At 38.6% G+C, this 18,455-nt stretch overlaps 1 protein-coding gene across 2 annotated transcripts; it reads right to left on the bottom strand.

Moving 5' to 3' along the window:
* Nucleotides 1–1,334: 1,334 nt before the first annotated feature.
* On the bottom strand, nucleotides 1,335–10,761 carry LOC110920788 (probable LRR receptor-like serine/threonine-protein kinase At1g56130). 2 transcript variants are annotated; one of them, XM_022164987.2, is made up of 6 exons: nucleotides 10,616–10,761; nucleotides 9,624–9,701; nucleotides 3,133–4,011; nucleotides 2,821–3,051; nucleotides 1,807–2,259; nucleotides 1,335–1,734 (listed from the first exon to the last, which is right to left on the bottom strand). In XM_022164987.2, the coding sequence occupies exons 2-6, from the start codon at nucleotides 9,645–9,647 to the stop codon at nucleotides 1,483–1,485; spliced, it is 1,839 nt and encodes a 612-aa protein (XP_022020679.1). In that variant the 5' UTR covers nucleotides 9,648–9,701; nucleotides 10,616–10,761; the 3' UTR covers nucleotides 1,335–1,482. The 2 variants fall into 2 exon arrangements, with proteins under 2 accessions (XP_022020679.1, XP_022020678.1); XM_022164986.2 differs by lacking the exons at nucleotides 9,624–9,701; nucleotides 10,616–10,761 and adding an exon at nucleotides 4,449–4,860 and having other exon boundaries at nucleotides 3,133–4,089.
* Nucleotides 10,762–18,455: the final 7,694 nt, after the last annotated feature.

Genomic DNA, 18,455 nt, shown 5'->3' with positions numbered 1-18,455 from the left:
GTTAAATATATCCACGCGCAGAACATCCCAGAAGTACTTGATAAATCTGAAATTGAACCCATCAGGGCCCTGAGCCCGGTCATCCCCACAATCCCAGACGACATTCTAGATGTAATGAATTTTATCTTGGTTTCTTGAGATGTAATCTTTGACTACATAGCATTTGGTGGATAAATAAAGGTTTCGTTGTTGTTTAAAAAAACAAAACATTTAAATTTTAAATAAAAAATAACATTAAATAAATTAAAAAAAACATAAGATATAAATAAACTGATAACATTTAATTAAAGCAAACCTAAATAAATATTTTAATTACTAAACTAAAGGTACAACAAAGTTATCCAAGTCGGTTTTGCAAAATCCTCCAAGCCGCAACATAATCAGATGGCCTTACGTACGGTGTTTCGAACTTAGTACGTGCCACGACAAGCGCTTCATCCTCGGTTACACCCTTCTCACGGTTCAACGCAGTGACATGGCACCTCTCAAAATGTGTACATTTTATGCGTAGGTGCATAAACCTTCCTAAAATTTGATCTGTTCCATGGAAATTATCACCCACACATTCGTAGAATGTGGACCCAATTCGTGACTAACGCGATATCCGCAGTCTATTTTCAACGACGTGCCATTGAAAATAAAGAGATCTTTTGAGAGTATAAAGAGGTTGAGAGTGAAATAGAATAAGTGTGTGTGTGTTTATATAGACATGGACTTAAAAGTGTTAAGTTTTTTAAGTTATTGTTTGACAACGGTTAAATTCACATGGCCCACCACTTTCTATCCGTGGTTGCTCGCTATTGCACTTGCGACTAATTAATAGCGCCCTTAAATAGTTCGCAGGACGGGTGGGTGGGTGGGGGGGGGGGGGCTATTGATGAAAAATGACTGAGGCGGCATGGCATTAACGCCCCATACCACCCAGCCCAAGTGTCTTTATATCACAATTTTTTTAACGATAAATTTCTTTTCTACTTATTGTGGGACTTGAATCCATGACTTTATTACCTTAGATGCTCTTAAAAACTTTGCTACCTCATTGGCCATATCACAATTATAAGCACAAAAAATGATATGGTGATCTGAATTGGAGTCAGCTATTGAAATACTACCACATTGATAACGGTTAAGTGCATAAAAAGAGCTAAACAACAAGGGATCGCCATGTTCAATGAATCAATGGTATATTCTTCAAATCATGATTTCTCTCGAGTTGGAAGTGCCAAGTATTCGTGGCCGCGGTTCAACTTATTTTTTTCTTGGCCCACAGCGGTTCAATATAATTTTTTTTTAACAGCCACAGTTCAACATATTCCCACCCTCATGATTCATCATAGGATTACACAGACACCGATCCCATCAATATAATTACCAGCAAAACATGAGATCACCATGTTCAATGGTTACATGAATTTTTTTAGACGATCCACCAACAAAGCAATTATCCGAAAATGAATATGAAAAAAGTTGTTTTTCCGTATTCTAGTTTTTAGGCTTCAAATAGACGCCAATCCCATCAATATAATACCCACACAGGCCGTAAAAACCAGCAAATGAACCAACTTCCCATGGTACCGTAAAAGGCGTCCCTCTTATGGTACCAAATGGACCATAGGTTTCTTTGATCGTCACAAATGATATTGATGAAATGATCGTGTAACCCGCATATTTTCCCCTTGACTTTGCAACTGTTCCACTAATAGCAATAATTTCTTCATTCCAGTCGAGTGTTACCTGAGCAATTATTAAGATTATATTTAACCAATCCCAATTTGTAGGTTTTAAATTGTTTTAGGATATCTATACCTTAGAAAGTTTTTCCCCGCCATTCCAACCACCGGCTTTTGCAGAAGTGTGCGTTAACCCTCTATATTGTGTGGTGAACATTAGAGAATAGATGAGATCGCCATGTTCAATGGTTATATTTTTCAAATGATGATTTCTCTGTAGTTGGAAGTGCCAAGTATTCGGTGGCCGCGGTTCAACATAACGCCCTCCCCATGTTCCCACCCTCGTGATTTCATCATAGGCTTTCACATAGACACCGATCCCATCAATATAATTACCAGCAAAACCGTAGAATCCAACTAATGACCCTTTCTCCAACGGTATTGAGAAAACGGAGTTGGATGGTCGACCAAAAGGACCATGGGTTCTCTTGTTCGTTATAAAAGAAAGTGACGAAATTATTGTGTCACTATCTTGAGCACCAATGCTTCCATTCATACCAATAATTTCCTCGTCAAAATCAAACTTGACCTGAATATATATATTGTGGCAAAAGATCAAATACAAATAATCTTAACATACTAAACATACAAATTGAAGGAAAACTCAAAAAGACAAGCTGGCATTTTTGTAATTACCACCAACTATCAAAGTTACTATACAAATGTGAACTTAACCAAAAATACCTAAAAAACACAATTTTTTTTATAAAAAAATCGCTACATTTTGTTAGCAAAAAAAAAGCTACTAAAAGTAGCGATTTTTTTAATAAAAAATGTTAAAAAAATAAAATAAAATAATTTTGTGTGTGTGTTTTTTTTTTTAGGTTTTTTGGGGGTTTAGTTTTTAGTATTTTAGCTTGGGGGGGGGGGGGGGGGGGGGGTTAGATTTTTTAGGTATATTTGTAGAGTAACTTTGATAGTTATTGATAATTACAAAAATGCTACCTTGTCTTTTTGAGTTTTCCTTCAATTTGTATGTTTAGTATGTTAAGATTATTTGTACAAGAACTTTCCCATATATATTGTAACATGAAAGATTATGTTAAAATTTTTCTATACATACATTGATAAGATATTTCTATATGCTCACCTCGGAAACTGTTTGTCCCCCAGCCAAACCACCAAGCTTCTTAGACGTGTGCAAAACACCCTGACATTCAGCAATGAACATGAGAGAGTGTATCACATCATTACCATAATCAATAACTATCTTTTGCATCCTAAGACCTGGCCCAAGTTCAAAAGACCAGCTATTCATAGGATCTCCACTTTGTTTTCCCCAAGGTCCTACCCGAATGAATCCTGCAACTTTGCTATCAACCTTCAAAAAAAGGTTATAAAAGGAAAGCTTGAAAAAGAATATAAATTATGTAATGGTGGTAATTTTTGTCATGAAACTTACTTGAAGCTTTAATGCCTCTTCGAGTTTCTCAACTATCCATGCCATCGTTGGCCGTTCAACACGGTTTTCTTTCAAACATTGATATGCTACCATAGAGTAAATGTTAAAGGAAGATTCCTTCATATCATGCCGGATACTAGGAAGGGTTATCTCATCTAAACTATGTTGTTCACAAGCTCGTGGTGCAAGTGAATCTAGAAACCGACGTTCATCTTGATATTTATTAACAAGTGCAAGCCTTCCACACAATATTTCAAATAGGACCACCCCAAACGAATACACGTCTGATTCTTTGGTAAGAATGCCGGTTTTCCTATACTCAGGATCAATATAGCCGAAAGTACCACAAGCACGAGTCACGAGAAATGTGAACTCAACATTAGAAGGGCCAATTTTTGACAATCCAAAATCAGATACTTTTGCTTCCCAATTCTCGTTTAGTAGAATGTTTGAGCTCTTTATGTCCCGATGCAAGACCCTGTGTTGGGGTCCCACATCATTATGAAGGTAATTGAAACCACGAGCTGCGCCAATGCTTATTTTGAGACGTTGCACCCACGAGAGCTTATCGTCGCTTAGATATTTGTCTAGACTTCCATGTTTTGCATGCTCATAAACAAGAATACATTCTCCACTTTCTTCACAAAAACCAACAAGAGTAATGAGGTTTTCATGCTTATAACACGTAAGCATTTGAATTTCCATCAAGAACTCATGAACCCCTTGTCCATGTGTACGGTCAAGCCTCTTAACAGCGACGGTAGTTTGGTGCCCAGATATGGTGAGTTTGCCTATATATACATTTCCAAACCCGCCTCTTGCAATAAGATTTTGATCACTAAAGTTGTTGGTTCCCGATTTGATCTCTTCGAGAGGAATTTTTAAGTGTTGTACTCTTTCCATGGTGACAATATTATTGTAGCTAAAATGAAAATCCAACTAGGGCTAGCTAATTCACTGCAATCATTAATTAAGTTCGAAATTCAAACAAATGAATCAACTGGAATTTTATTGTGCAATTTCAATGCTCTCTCTCCAACCAACCATCAAATCCAAAACAATCACTATTCGATTCAAACAAAATATAACCTAATCTAATCGGCTGTATAAACTATAAACCTAAAACAAAAATCGCATATGTGAGCAAAAAACAACGTAAAATCATAAATCCAAACGAAAACAACAACTACTGGTTCTGATAAATTGAATTATAACATGATTCAAACAAGATGTAACCAAATCAGCTATAAAATCATAATACTGAAACAAAATCCAGATGAAAAGTGATTAATTTAATGTATGAATTGAACTATAACCTGTGGATTGGAACCACAAAGATCGTACGGCAGTTGATCTGTGAGTTGTGAGAGAATCTGCCAGCCATCGCTATTAATATGAATTGAAACAAAGAGATGAACAGAGAGCGGGATGGAGATGGAGGATGGGGGTGTTATTCGATTAACTTATATGAAGTGAAGTGAAGTGAAGTGAGGGCTTTATCTTTGCCTCATTTTGTAAATTGGTCCTTTTAACTTATATGATGATGAATCAGGGGAGGCAGTTTAAAGGGTGTTTGGGATTACGTTTTGAATTGATTATTTGATTATGATTATGATTTCAAATAATGTGGTTTGGTTGAATGGTTTCAGGTTGGGTGACGGTGGGAGACTGGGAGTGTCTTGGTTTGGTACTTGCAGTGATCCCATGGAGGTTTTTGATAACATATTTTTGTTTTTTTTCTTTTTTAAATCATATATTTTCTTTATATTTTTTTTAATATTTTTTTTTCATTTAGAACCTATATTAATTTATCAATTAATTTGATACTTTTTTAATAGATTACATTTATAACTTTTTTCTAAAATCTTAAGTACGTAATTGTGTTTGATTTTTTCCCTTGACATTCCAGTATAAGTTTTGTTAAAATCGAAGTTTTACTCAAAATAAGTATATATTTTGTATCATAAAACTGCAGGATGATAAACTAAACCGTTCTAGTGGTTTGTCTTTCTAAACAATATGTTTTATATTCAAATTATACCCTTATACAATTAGCAACTTAGGGTATGTCCTATTTGTTTAAAAGTCATACCCTTTAGTTTATTTTACTCACACCCTTAAGACATAATGATTTGGATAAAGACACAATTGTTTGGATGAAGGGTTACCATTCTACTTTTAAATATCCCCTTCAAAAAGTCATAACCCTTCAAACTATTATTGAATATATCACACATTTTACAAAAGGTCACAACCCTTCATAGTACTTATATAAAGTCACACCCCTTATATAAAGTCACACCTTCTAAATATATTATACCCCTTAAAAAACCGCAATCATTTAAACTACTTTTAAATTATACATTATACTAGCTTTTCAAATTATGTATTACACGAACTTTAAAGCCGATTCGATATAATAAAGTTGTTTTGTAACTTGGAAATCTTACGTTGCATTAAACAAAAAGAAAATTTTATGATATTATTTCCTAAAATGATATTAACATAACCAAGCAAATCAATTTCTTGCAGACTGTTCCTAACGCCTCCGTTTTGGCAATTCTTTCATACCCCCAATTTTTTCACATCACCAAATCTCTTTCACAGCCCTCAAATTCTCTCCTTAAATCAAGAACAACCCCACAACCGCATCATAGGTAATAATTCAATTTATGTTCCTTCGATTCAATCTATTTTGTGTGTATGATTTTTTTTTATTTCCTTTGCAATCGCCATGACATCGACGGAGCTTCTTGAACATGCGCTCCTACATCCTCAAGAATATATAACATAATTTGCACTGTGTTTTTTTTACATTATTTATAGTTGAACATGACTTCATTCATTCTTAGGAATCCATACCATATTTTGTTGTTATTTGTAAATTGTGATTTTTTTATGTTTTTGTATATAAGAATTCATACCATATTTTGTTGTTATTTGTAAATTGTAATTTTCTTTAAGTTTTTTTTATATTAAAATTAGAATAATGTTTTATTGTCTTGAATCTTGATCGTTGATGTCAAGTGGCATAAAGAACACAAAATTTTCAACATAAAGTTTTTGTATTAAATTATTCTTTTTAGTTTTACTCTACAAATTATTTTCAATATAAAGTTTTTGAATTAAATTATCCTTTTTATATTGAACCACATACCCCCAAGGATTAAAGGATTATTAAACCAAAAATATATAGGATTAAAAGGATTATCAAATCAATATATACATGTTTGGAATTGAGATACTTTTAAAAACAAAATCTTTGCACATTATTCTCAACATAACGCAATTTTCTAATTGAATTATCCCTTTTCATATGACAATAAGGAATAAATTTATAAATCCAATATATCGTGCATTTTTGAAAAAAAATAGCATTGTGACTCACGGACTGTATACATGTTTGGAACTGAGATAATTTAAAAAAAAAATCTTACACCAATGTTCATTGTCTATTTTGGAAATATCCCGCCGCAACGCGCGGGTTAGTGTTAACTCGTTATATACGTTTTACATTATCATTTGTTCGGTTTCACCGTAACGCACAACGTAAAAAAAACTAGTACTAATTGACTGTGAAGCTATCCGCAACACTTTTAACTTGTAATTAAAAAAAGAAATCACACAGCTTTTTAAAATGTTATGGCTCTAAGAAACTGTACAATCATATATGCTTCAAAGGATTGTATTTTCCTGTTCTTAATACAATTCATGAATTGTTATTATATAAAATTCCTTCATTGAGGTGTAATAATATATTTAAATATAAATATATTATATGGTCTTGATTATCATTTGTCTAACAAATGATCATTGATATTGTTATTATTCATATATTATAGTTGGTAATTATTTGCGCAATAGACATACTTACCTTTACAAAATAAACATATGGTTTCCTCTTAATTAGTGTGTAAAGAAAGAGAGATTAATAGAGATGTTAAAGGTTACACGATCATAACCACAACATCATCATCAATTTTGTCCCCTCCTTGTCTCTTTAAAAACGTGATTATCAAGATCACCTTAGGCTAAGGGGTATGGGGACCGTCCCCCACCCCGTCTTGGTTCGGCAACACCGGCACACCATGCCTGGCCCCCCGTCCCGTCCTCATCGTCGACTTCTTCGTCTATGTGGTATTCATCATCTTCGGAAGAGGATGCTATTATGCACAAGATGATTATGAATGCGGCTCAGGTCTTCATGGCAGGTGATGAAGCGTCGTTCCAACGGCTAACTAGACGAGCAATATTAAATCGAGACCAATAAAGTACTTTACTATATTTTCCTTATGTTTATATAAATTTGTAAATGTATTTTATAATTAATTTCATTTAAGTTTCGTTTTAAATTTATAACCGCCCACGATAAACTAGTAGCCGATTATTTTGCCGACGAACCCGTGTACCCAGCCGAGATTTTTCGACGTCGGTTCCGCATGAGTTGTCCACTTTTTTACGTATCGCAGGCGACATTGCCCAGTCTGATCCGTTTTTTACACTGCGAAACGACGCTATGGGGCAACAGGGTTTCAGTAATTTACAAAAACGTACGTCGACCATTCACCAACTGGCATACGGTTACGCACCCGATGCATTAGACAAGTATATAAGGATGTCTGAAAGAACCGCACGTCTATGTTTGCACAAGTTTTGCGAATGGGTTGTCAAATTGTATAGCAAGCGATACCTGCGGAAACCGAACGCAAACGACGTTCAAAACTTATATCTAGTACACGAACAGAGACATGGTTTCCCAGGAATGCTCGGGAGCATTGATTACATGCACTGGTCGTGGCAGAACTGCCCAGTTTCCTGGCAAGGTCAGTATACTAGGGGAGATCATGGACATCTGACTATTATTCTAGAGGTTGTTGCGTCACAGGATATCTGGATCTGGCATGCTTTTTTTGGTCTACCTGGTTGGCTCAATGACCTTAACATCATATATCAGTCACAGATATTTGAGGATGTAGTAGCGGGTACAGGTCCAGACACAAGTTTTACGGTTTCGGGGGTGGAATACAGGCGAGGTTACTACCTAGCCGATGGAATATACCCAACGTACTCGACAATCGTTAAAACTATTCCGCACCCGACAGACGAAAAAAGAAAATTAAATTGCGAAGTATCAAGAGGGTGCGAGAAAAGATATTGAACGGGCTTTTGGTGTTCTACAAAAAAAAAAAAGGCAAATCATTGAACATCCAGCACGTTCGGCTACACCAAAGAGGTTACGACACATTATGTATGCTTGTATCATCTTTCATAACATGATCATTGAAGACGAAAGTAGAGCGATATGCGAGTATGGCGAAAACGCGTCTACTAGAAATTATGTTCCAGTTAGTGGGGAACAACATGATTTGAACATGTTCGCTCTACGTAACGAGTACGCACATCATAACCTACAAGCGGACTTGGTGGAGTACATTTGGAACAACGCTCAAAACGAACCCGACCACGACATGGAAGATGAAGACTAGTAGCTTATTTTAATATATTAGGATTTTTTTTAAGTTTATGTTTTTTTTATGTTTATTTTTTTTAAAGTTTATGTTTTTTTTAAGTTTATTTTTTTAAGTTTATGTTTTTTTTAAGTTTATTTTTTTTAAGTTTATGTTTTTTTAAGTTTATGTAATGTTTTTTAATATTAATGAAATTATTTTGTTAGTTTATTTGTTAAATGCTAAAAAAAAGTAGAAGATTAAAAAAAAACATAAAAGTGGTGGGGAGGACTATGACTAGGATCATCCTCCATACTCTCTAGTTTTGTGGGATGGACCATCCTTGGGAGGACTATGACGTGGCGCCTACGTAACGGATTATCCTACCTTGGAGGACCATCACCATACCCTCTAGCCTTAGGGTATAAGGAGTGGTTAGACACTTGAGAGTGGCAAACTAAAAAATCAACCAATGAGAGTGTGTCATGTCAAAGTGGTAAGCTATGCTCAAAAGTGTTGGCAATGGTTAGACATTTGGTGAAGTGGTAAACGATTAAAAAAAATATGTAATTGGTTGAGATTGGAATGAACCCCACCCCACACTACCCTCTCTCTCTCTCTCATACCCTCCCTCTCCCCGCATCGGTGTTCCCTCACCGATCTCTTCCCCATTTTCGGTAAAACTCAAGTGGCAAAGGAGTTGGCAGTGGTTGCCGCTCGGTGCCGAACCAGTTTACCGCTGCCACTCCGGACAGCCTTAGTCATCATAACTGTACACACTAAACGGAAACTCAATTAGAATCAAGACATGTCTACCTCTATCTCTTTGATCTTAGGATTAACAAGTACTCACGTTCTATCTTCTAGTTTCTATTACGTTTTACTAAAGGAATTGATCAAACATTAGGATATAAAAATTCACAACTCTTAATCTAATAAAGCAATCCCTTTATCTGACCATAAAGTCAAGCAAATTATATAGGATTTATCCATAAAATTAACTTTATATTCATAGAAGACTTTTGGAACGAATTGGAGAGGAATTTTTAAGTGTTGTACTCTTTCCATGGTGACAATATTATTGTAGCTAAAATGAAAATCCAACTAGGGCTAGCTAATTCACTGCAATCATTAAATAAGTTCGAAGTTCAAACAAATGAATCAACTGGAATTTTATTGTCCAATTTCAATGTTCCCATGAGAGATATCCATATGGACTGACTAAAATAAATTATCTAGAATAAAATTATTTGAGGATATAAATTAATAATTTAATTCACAAAATACAAATATACAACTCTAGGTTGCTTGGCTTTATTAAATAATTCAATGTTCCCATGAGATATACCCACATGGACAGACTAAAATAACTTATCTAGAATAAAATTATTTGAGGATATATTAATTAATAAATTAATTCACAAAAATACAAATATAAAACTCTAGGTTGCTTGGCTTTATTAAATAATTCCTTCATTGAGGTGTAAGAATAATTCACAAAACCCATTACACCTTTCGTTTTTTATCACTAATCAGGTTAAAATTTTCAGTTAAGTTTAATCATGTGACTTACACATGAGGGTAAATCAGTAATTTTACTCTTTTAATTTTAAAAAAGTAAAAAAAAAAATACGATTCACAAAAATGCGCTAGTCATCTTCTTTCTCTCAACTATCCCCTCACCCCTCTCTTTCTCTCTTCAATCAACCTCCACCGACCATAAAGTAAAGCAAATTATATAGGATTTATCCATAAAATAAACTTTATTCATAGAAGACTTTTGGAACGAGTTGTTTGAGTTCAGAATATGGTTGGAACAATTTTGGATGTGGATTCAAAGCTATTATTACCTTGTATTGTGATAAAGGATTTCATATTCGAATTTCCAATTAGTATAAATATTTAAGAGAAATAAAAAGGCTAGACACCAATGACCAAACCTCATTTGCTTGTCAGATTCGAATTTCCCACAAATAATTTCTTACAACAACAAGATTTATGTTTATATAAAAGAACATGGTAGGAAACATTCAAACCTCGTTTGCTTGCTTTAGACGCTTTTCTAGATCGAAACTGAGACTGTAGAAACTATAGATCGATCAGCAGTAACCTCTTGAAGATTGATTTTCACGAGGGAATATGTACATGAAACTATAGGTTTTTAAACACGGACCACCCAACATGTAAACATAGCTTTAAGTAAAACAAGTTGCACTTAACTGATTATAATATAAATTTTACAAGTTGCACTTAACTTATCAATAAAATATATAAAAGTTAATTGTACAAATTTGAATTCATGCGACGGTGATAGGGAGAGGGAGACTAATTACATCAGCAAGTGCACATAAAGCAACGGTTTTTAGATTTTACTAAATTGTTGGTAATTTACGGACTTCAAATCATAAGTCGGTGAACTTAAAGGACCAAATTTAACAAGTAGGTTAAATTGGTTAAGTTTTCTAATTATGTTATAATGATATTTGATAATGTCCAGATCATCAAGTTAGAGTTAGCCTATATAAACCATCTAGGGTTAGAGATTTTTAAGAGACAAGAGAAGAGTTAAAACGAGTTTTGGTTTATGAGTTATTCTAATCAAGGTTTTTTGAGTTGTATTTTCTTGGTTATAATAAAAGTTCTTGGAGAGTTATTCCACTCATTCGTGTTCTTGGTTTGATTATCGACTGGGACTTGAATTGGTATCAGAGCCAAGTTCAATCGTCGATATCAAACGGGTGCTCGGGTTCTTGATCAGTGGCTAAGGAATAACGGGTCGGTGATTAGGAAGGTCGAGATCGAACTTAGCGCAGCGGCTGAACAGTACCAGTCGGGTTCCTGTTCGAATCAGTTTCATATAGCAGGTTCGGTTTTTACGAGAGGTATTCGTGACCGAAGATAGCAACGACAACTCGGGTTCGAACCAGGTTGTCAAAGTGTTCGTTCCAAGCGGCGACGGTAATTTAAACATCAGACGACGTCAATTCCCCGCTGTCGTATGACGTAAATCGAAACAAAAAGGTATCCCATCGCAGCGGTTCACATTGACGCCGGTGTGGAGGAATGACCCGGCCCGGTCATTCCGCGTCGGATAGCAATCACTATATTAATAAATATGGAAGATATCCCCATGCAAATATAAGTGTGGAAGAATCTCCGACAAGTTAGGAGATGTCGTTAAACCGACTTCCCGACTTAAAGGGAAACCCTAATTCACCCATAAGTATAAATAGGAGATAACATCGTGAAGGTAAGGGACACAATTCTCTCTCATTACATTCTCTTTCACTCCCACAAACGAATTCTTATTCTCACGCTGGAGGGTGGTTACAGGAATAACCCCATTTCTGCAATGAGTCCTAACGGTGTTCTGTTTTGTAGATTGGAGATCGGACTACTCTTTATCGGATTAACCAGTCGAGAGACATATCTCAGGTGACGTTTCTATATTGGCGCCATCCATGGGACCTAAAATACTTGGAATCAGTTACCACGACGAGTGCTTCTAACGTATGTACTACAATAGCTAGTACCGTTTCAACTTCCATTGGTGAAGGAAGTACAACGTCAGCTAGTATTACAATGACAGTTTCGGCTCCGACAATAACTAGGTCTCTGGCACTTGAGTTTGAGGCCGAGTTGCCTCCAGGGTACAAGAGCGGACGTGCCGGCACTGCAACCCCCGGAACGGGATATTCTTTCCCTAGCACGAGTACAACACAACCTCTCATTGTGTCGGTGACAACAACAACTATCCCACTTGCCTCAACCCAGGGGACATCTCTAAGCACCAGTTCACCGGTGTTTACGCCAGCTTCAGGCTCAAGAAGTTACTACTATCAGCCAGCCTAACCCGTTTACACGACCACAGTTGGAGTAGCGACTCAGTATTTCTCACAGGCAGACAACTTCCAGTTCCTTCCATTGTACTCAACGGCGCTTACCACGGCAATGTCCATGCTGCCTCATCAACCGGTGGTAATGCTGAGGGCCGTGTTGAACACTCTAATTACCTTCGGGAACCAAGCTTATATTCTATCTTACTATCCGCCATACGGGTATGCGCCTCCCCAGATGTATGGGAACCCACATGAAGGGAGCCAGATGGCCTAGTGGGATTTTTAGTATCCACAGTCTCCGTTTTGGCATGGGGTCACAATCCATACGCTATGCCCAGCCAAACTATTATGGTGTCCGCACCTTGCGGAAATACTACTAATACTGGACAACAGCTTAACGACGGTCAGACATGTCCATCATTTGTAACCCAGACAGTAACTCCCCCAATCACCTAGGGCTCGCTTGTGGTAATCCCAATATATGAAGAAGATGAGTTGACCAGGCCATATAAGTCGGCCGAGGTCACATTCAGATCAAAGTTTTCTAGACGTATAACGGAAGCTCATATTAAAGAAAAACCGAAGATGCCGCCCACTGTTGAATAGTATGATGGAACTAGTGATCCCGATGATCATATTAATCTGTTTAGGAGCACGGGGGAAGTAGCGTTGTGGCCAATGCCCCTATGGTGCAAGATGTTTGTTTAAACTTTGGTAGGGGCGACTCGTGTATGGTGGGACAGTCTCCAAGTTGGAGGAATCGGTAGCTTCGTGGAACTAGTGACAAGGTTTTCACAACAGTTAAGCTAGCAGCGGAGACTCGCCAAGGATTGGAATGAAGTGTTGCACATACGCCGACGAGACAACAAAACAGTAGGGAATTTCTTGACGAGACTCAACAAAGAAAGCATCGTGATTCCTGGCCTAACCCAAGATTTGGCGTATGTCGCCTTTTACAACTTGTGAATGATGATGAACTCCTCAGAAAGTTGCATGACAGGATCTGGGTTCCTGATACCAATGAAGAAATTATGAGAATCGCCAAGGTCTAAGTACGCCAAGAGAAATCTATCATAGCCAGCCATGCGGAAAACCAGAAAAAAGAGTCATATCGAGTATCGGAAGAAACCCACTGCCGCGGGGGTAAGATCAAAAGTCAGAGCGAAAGGTTTTCAAGGGGAAGTCACACTGAATCCCAAGGGAGATACGACAGACCACGAAGCACGTCATCAAAGAGTGAGTACTGTTCAAGTGGAGCCAAGTCAGATTTTCCCGTGCTGAGTAAAACGCCCTCCATCGGTGAAGGATGAGTATGGTAAAGCGGGTAAAAAACAGCGCGAGATGAATAGGGTTTATGTCGAAGACGTGAGAGGAACCAAGCGGGGATTTGAGATCTTTGAACCGTGGATGTCGGTCGACATGAACGCGGGTTCTTGACAGTGGGATACCCATCTTAGCACGGATCCCCTCATAATCAGTACAGCGGTAGGTGACTATATTATGAGAAGAATCCTGGTAGACACAAGAAGCTCAAAAGACATCATTTACGAACATTGTTATAACCGGATGCACGGGGAAGATCGAGCCCTCCTCAAGCCAGTCCACGCCCCCATTAAGGGTTTTACTGGGGAAAAGGTTAACCCAATCGAGCAAATTACTTTCCCGGTAACTTTTGGAGAAGCGCCGTGTGAGAGGACTTTAGTTATCCCATTCTTGGTAGTTAGGGTTGGGTCCCACTACAATATTATTATTGGGCGTTATACAGTGGGTAAATTGGACGCAATTGTCTCTACGGCGTGAGGGTTCATGAAATTTCCAACTCCGAGAGGGGTGGAAACAGTGCACCGTGATCACATTGGCGAAGTAATAAACGCGAAGAGATACCGACACGGACCAACGGGTGTAATCGGACCTGCGAGATGGGTCCTGAGCACTGAACACCCGGACCAGATAGTCATGATCGGTGACACTCTTTCCCCAGAAGTAAAGGAAAGGCTCAAAATGTTACTACGTAACAACATGGATGTTTTCGTCTTTGATCATGGTGACATGATGGGCATACCTCGTGACAGGGCAGAACATCGACTGTCTACGTTGCCCGGAATCAAACCAATAGCCCAGAGAAGGCGTAGCATGGCTCCAGAAAGGAAAGAGGCGATAGTAATGGATGTGCAAAAGTTGAAAGAGGTGGGAATCCTTAAGGAGACAAATTATCATACCTGGGTAGCCAACTCGGTCATGGTGAAAGAGACGGACGACACATAGAGGATGTGCGTGGATTACAAAGATTTGAACAAAGCATGCCCTAAAGACGCGTATCCACTTCTTGAAATTGACTTCAAAGTCGACTCCTTGGTTCCTTTCTGCTTCAAGTACGTGCTCGACGCCAACAAAGGATACAATCAGATCCAGATGGCGGAAGAGGATGAAGAAAAAATGGCATTCTATACAGACATTGGCATCTTTTGTTACACAAAGGTGCCTTTCGGATTGCGGAACACAGGGGCAACGTACCAGAGATTAATGGATAAGGCATTTTCAAATCAAATTGGGCGTAACTTAGAGGTATACGTCAACGATCTAGTAATCAGAAGTATGGAAGAAAAAATCATGTTGCAAAATATCAAAGAAACATTCCGAATGCTAAGGGAATATAACATTAAATTGAACTTTAAAAAGTACTCGTTCGGGGTTGAGGGGTGCAAATTCCTAGGAATCATCGTCACACACGATGGTTTTAAGGCAAATCCTGAGAAAGTCATGGCCATCACCAACATGCCTTCACCGCGCACGCTAAAAGAAGCCCAAACTTTGAACAATAGGTTGCTACCCATTAACAGGGTTTTAGCCAAACACGCCGAACGATCGCTACCTTTTATAAAGATGTTGAAGGTTTGCCTAAACAAAAACAACTTCCGGTGGACGACGGAAGCATAAGAGGCATTGCAAGAGACGAAAGGCTTTTTTGCATATTTGCCGACCTTAACAACCCCGAAGCCAAAGGAAACATTGAAGATGTATCTATCCGCGACTTTTCACGCGGTTAGTGCGGTTTTCATGGTAGAACGTGGTGGAGTGCAAACACCGATTTACTACGTCAGCAGAGTACTAGCGGATCTGGAAACCCTGTTTCCCACACTGGAAAAGTTGGTGTTAGCACTAGTCCACGCTTCTCAGCAACTTTGAAGATAGTTCCACGGGGATAAAGTTCAGGTTTTGACAAATTATTCCCTACAACAAGTTTTGAACAAACCGGAAATCTCAGGCCGACTCGCGAAATGGGCAATCGAATTAGGTGCATTGGATATTGAGTACCATAAAAGAACAATGGTAAAAGGGCAGGTGGTGGAAGATTTCATTGCTGAAATCCCAGAGGGAGAGCAGATTTGGAAACATATTCTTAGAAACCAGAAACAAGTACCACCAACGAAATTTGGAAGTTGTATACAGATGGTTCCTCCAGCAGTATAGGTGCGGGGCTGGCCTAATGCTCATAATCCCAGAAGGGGTTAAGCTGATGTATGCCTTAAAGTTCGAATTTGAGTGCTCAAACAATGAGTCAAAATATGAAGCGCTGTTGGCGGGGTTACGAATGGCGCATGCCATGGGAGCTACTCGGGTTGACGCATACATGGATTCGCTGTTGGTAAACAACCAAATCAATGAGACCTACGAAGCGCGCGACAAAACAATGGCTTAATATCTAACAAAATCAAAAGGTCTTATCGCCTTATTTGATAACGTGAGCTTGACACATGTTCATAGGGGAAAAAACCAGATCGCTGACGCGATTAGTAAACTAGCAACATCAGGAATAGAGCACGAGGTAAGAATAGAGATGTTGCACACCCCATCAACAACGAAAGGGGAGGTTTCAGCTACGAGTATTGCAGAAGAATGCTGAATGACACCCCTTGTAAAGTACCTGACAAAAAGGGAATTGCCAGCTTCAAAAGGTGCATCAAGGAAGATACAGGCCAAAGCTCTACAATACGAAATGCAGGGAGGAATATTGTATTAAAAATCACACATGGGTCCGCTTTTACGTTGTGTTTCTCTAGCGGAGGCGGAATATTTTATTAAAGAAATACACGTAGGAGTCTGTGGCATCCACGCTGGGCCACGTTCGGTAGTGGCCAAGATAACAAATGCTGAGTACTATTGGCCCGGTATGCATGAAGACGCGGTAAGGAGCTACGAAAATGCATGAGCTGCCAATGCTACGCGCCACAGACCTTGCGCCCCAAGAATAACATGATATCAGTAACAACGGTATATGGCCTTTCCAAAAATGGGCCGTTGTCATCGTGGGTGCTTTCCCCCCAGCCCCGGGTAAAGTCAAATTCCTCATCGTTATAATAGATTACTTCACTAAGTGGATTGATGCTAAACCATTGACAAAGATTGGGGCGGATAACGTAGAGAAGTTTCTATGGGAACACATAGTTTTTCGTTTCGGCTAATCATTGTACTTGGTCAGTGATAAAGGAACTCGGTTCGTGGATAAGACAATCCAGGAATGGTGCAAAGACCTGGACATACCGCAAATTTTCACCTCAGTGGCCCACCCCGAGGGCAATGGTCAGGTGGAGAGGGCTAATAGGAGTTTTCTTGATGGAATCAAAAAACGCGTTGATCGGGAAGGTGGATGCTTGGTGGACGAGTTATCAACAATCTTATGGGCTCATTGAACATCGTCGAAATCAGCAACAAAGAGACACCGTTCAGCCTAACATATGGCATAGAAGTAATGATTTCAGCGGAGGTCGGACTCCCGTCTTTAAGGCGCTTGACAACACAAGATGGCAATGATCAACGCCTCCAGGAAAACCGTGATCTCTTGGATGATTAGTGTGAAGCAGTGGTTATCAGCGAGGCGCGATACACACAAGCAAACATATGGCATAGAAGCAATGATTTCAGCGGAGGTCGGACTCCCGTCTTTAAGGCGCTTGACAACACAAGATGGCAATGATCAACGCCTCCGGGAAAACCGTGATCTCTTGGATGAACGGTGTGAAGCAGTGGCTATCAGCGAGGCACGATACACACAAGCAATGGCCAGTTATTATAACAAGAGGGCAACCATTGTCATCTTCCGGGTGGGTGACTACGTTTTAAGGGACAATGAAGCTAGTAGGACGGAGAATACCGAAAAAATGGGTCCCACCTGGGAAGGGCCTTGCAGAATCAAGGAAGTTCTAGGGAAAGGGGCGTATACATTGGAACACCTAGATGGTACATCAATCCTGCGGTCCTGGAACGTTACCCAGCTCAAGAAATGCTATATGTGATACTCACTAGGCATGACAGAAAAGATTATTTCAATTTTTCTCGTTTTTACAATATGTCCTTATTTCATCCATAATTTCGATCTTTTGATCAATTTTTGTCAGACACTTCTATTCTATTTGAAATAAAAGTTCGATCCTTCGATTAAAGTTATCGTAACAAACATTCATGCACAATACATTTAAACCTTTTACTTAATACATTAAGTCACAAGGAGTATACAACACACCAACGTCAAAACAAACGACTTACATAAACATCTCGTTCCTGACCAAAATTTTTTTTACAGTGCTAATAGATGGGTGCCTTGGTAATAGGTACATTAACTATCTTCTATTAGACTAACATGGAACTTATACGTTCTCATCATAGTCTGCAAAACAAACAAAGTACTTGTACATACCCACATATAGTAGGGAATAACAAACGCAAACTCTTCCATAGACTTGCTAATCGACACTCGATAGCATCTCCATCACCTCTGTAGGGGTATGGAGTATGCCAGTGTCTAATACAACTAGGTCTGGAGACACAACCATGCCATCCTCTAAAGTAACAGGATGTGCCATAGTTTCTTCCTCATCCAACGATGCTTTTGTCACTAGAGAGGAACCCCTCCAGTAATAGACATAGGAAAAACCACAATGATGAGCCTCAGGATCTCCGGCAGCTTTCCTCATCATCACACAACGTTTCCCTCGTGGACCTTTGGGAAACGGAGGGAACAATCCAGGCATAACGGGGA

Source organism: Helianthus annuus, chromosome 17, assembly GCF_002127325.2.
Source record: "Helianthus annuus cultivar XRQ/B chromosome 17, HanXRQr2.0-SUNRISE, whole genome shotgun sequence".
Classification (NCBI taxonomy): domain Eukaryota; kingdom Viridiplantae; phylum Streptophyta; class Magnoliopsida; order Asterales; family Asteraceae; genus Helianthus; species Helianthus annuus.
The sequence above is the reverse complement of the archived record's forward strand: the minus strand, read 5'-3'. Positions and strand labels throughout refer to the sequence as shown.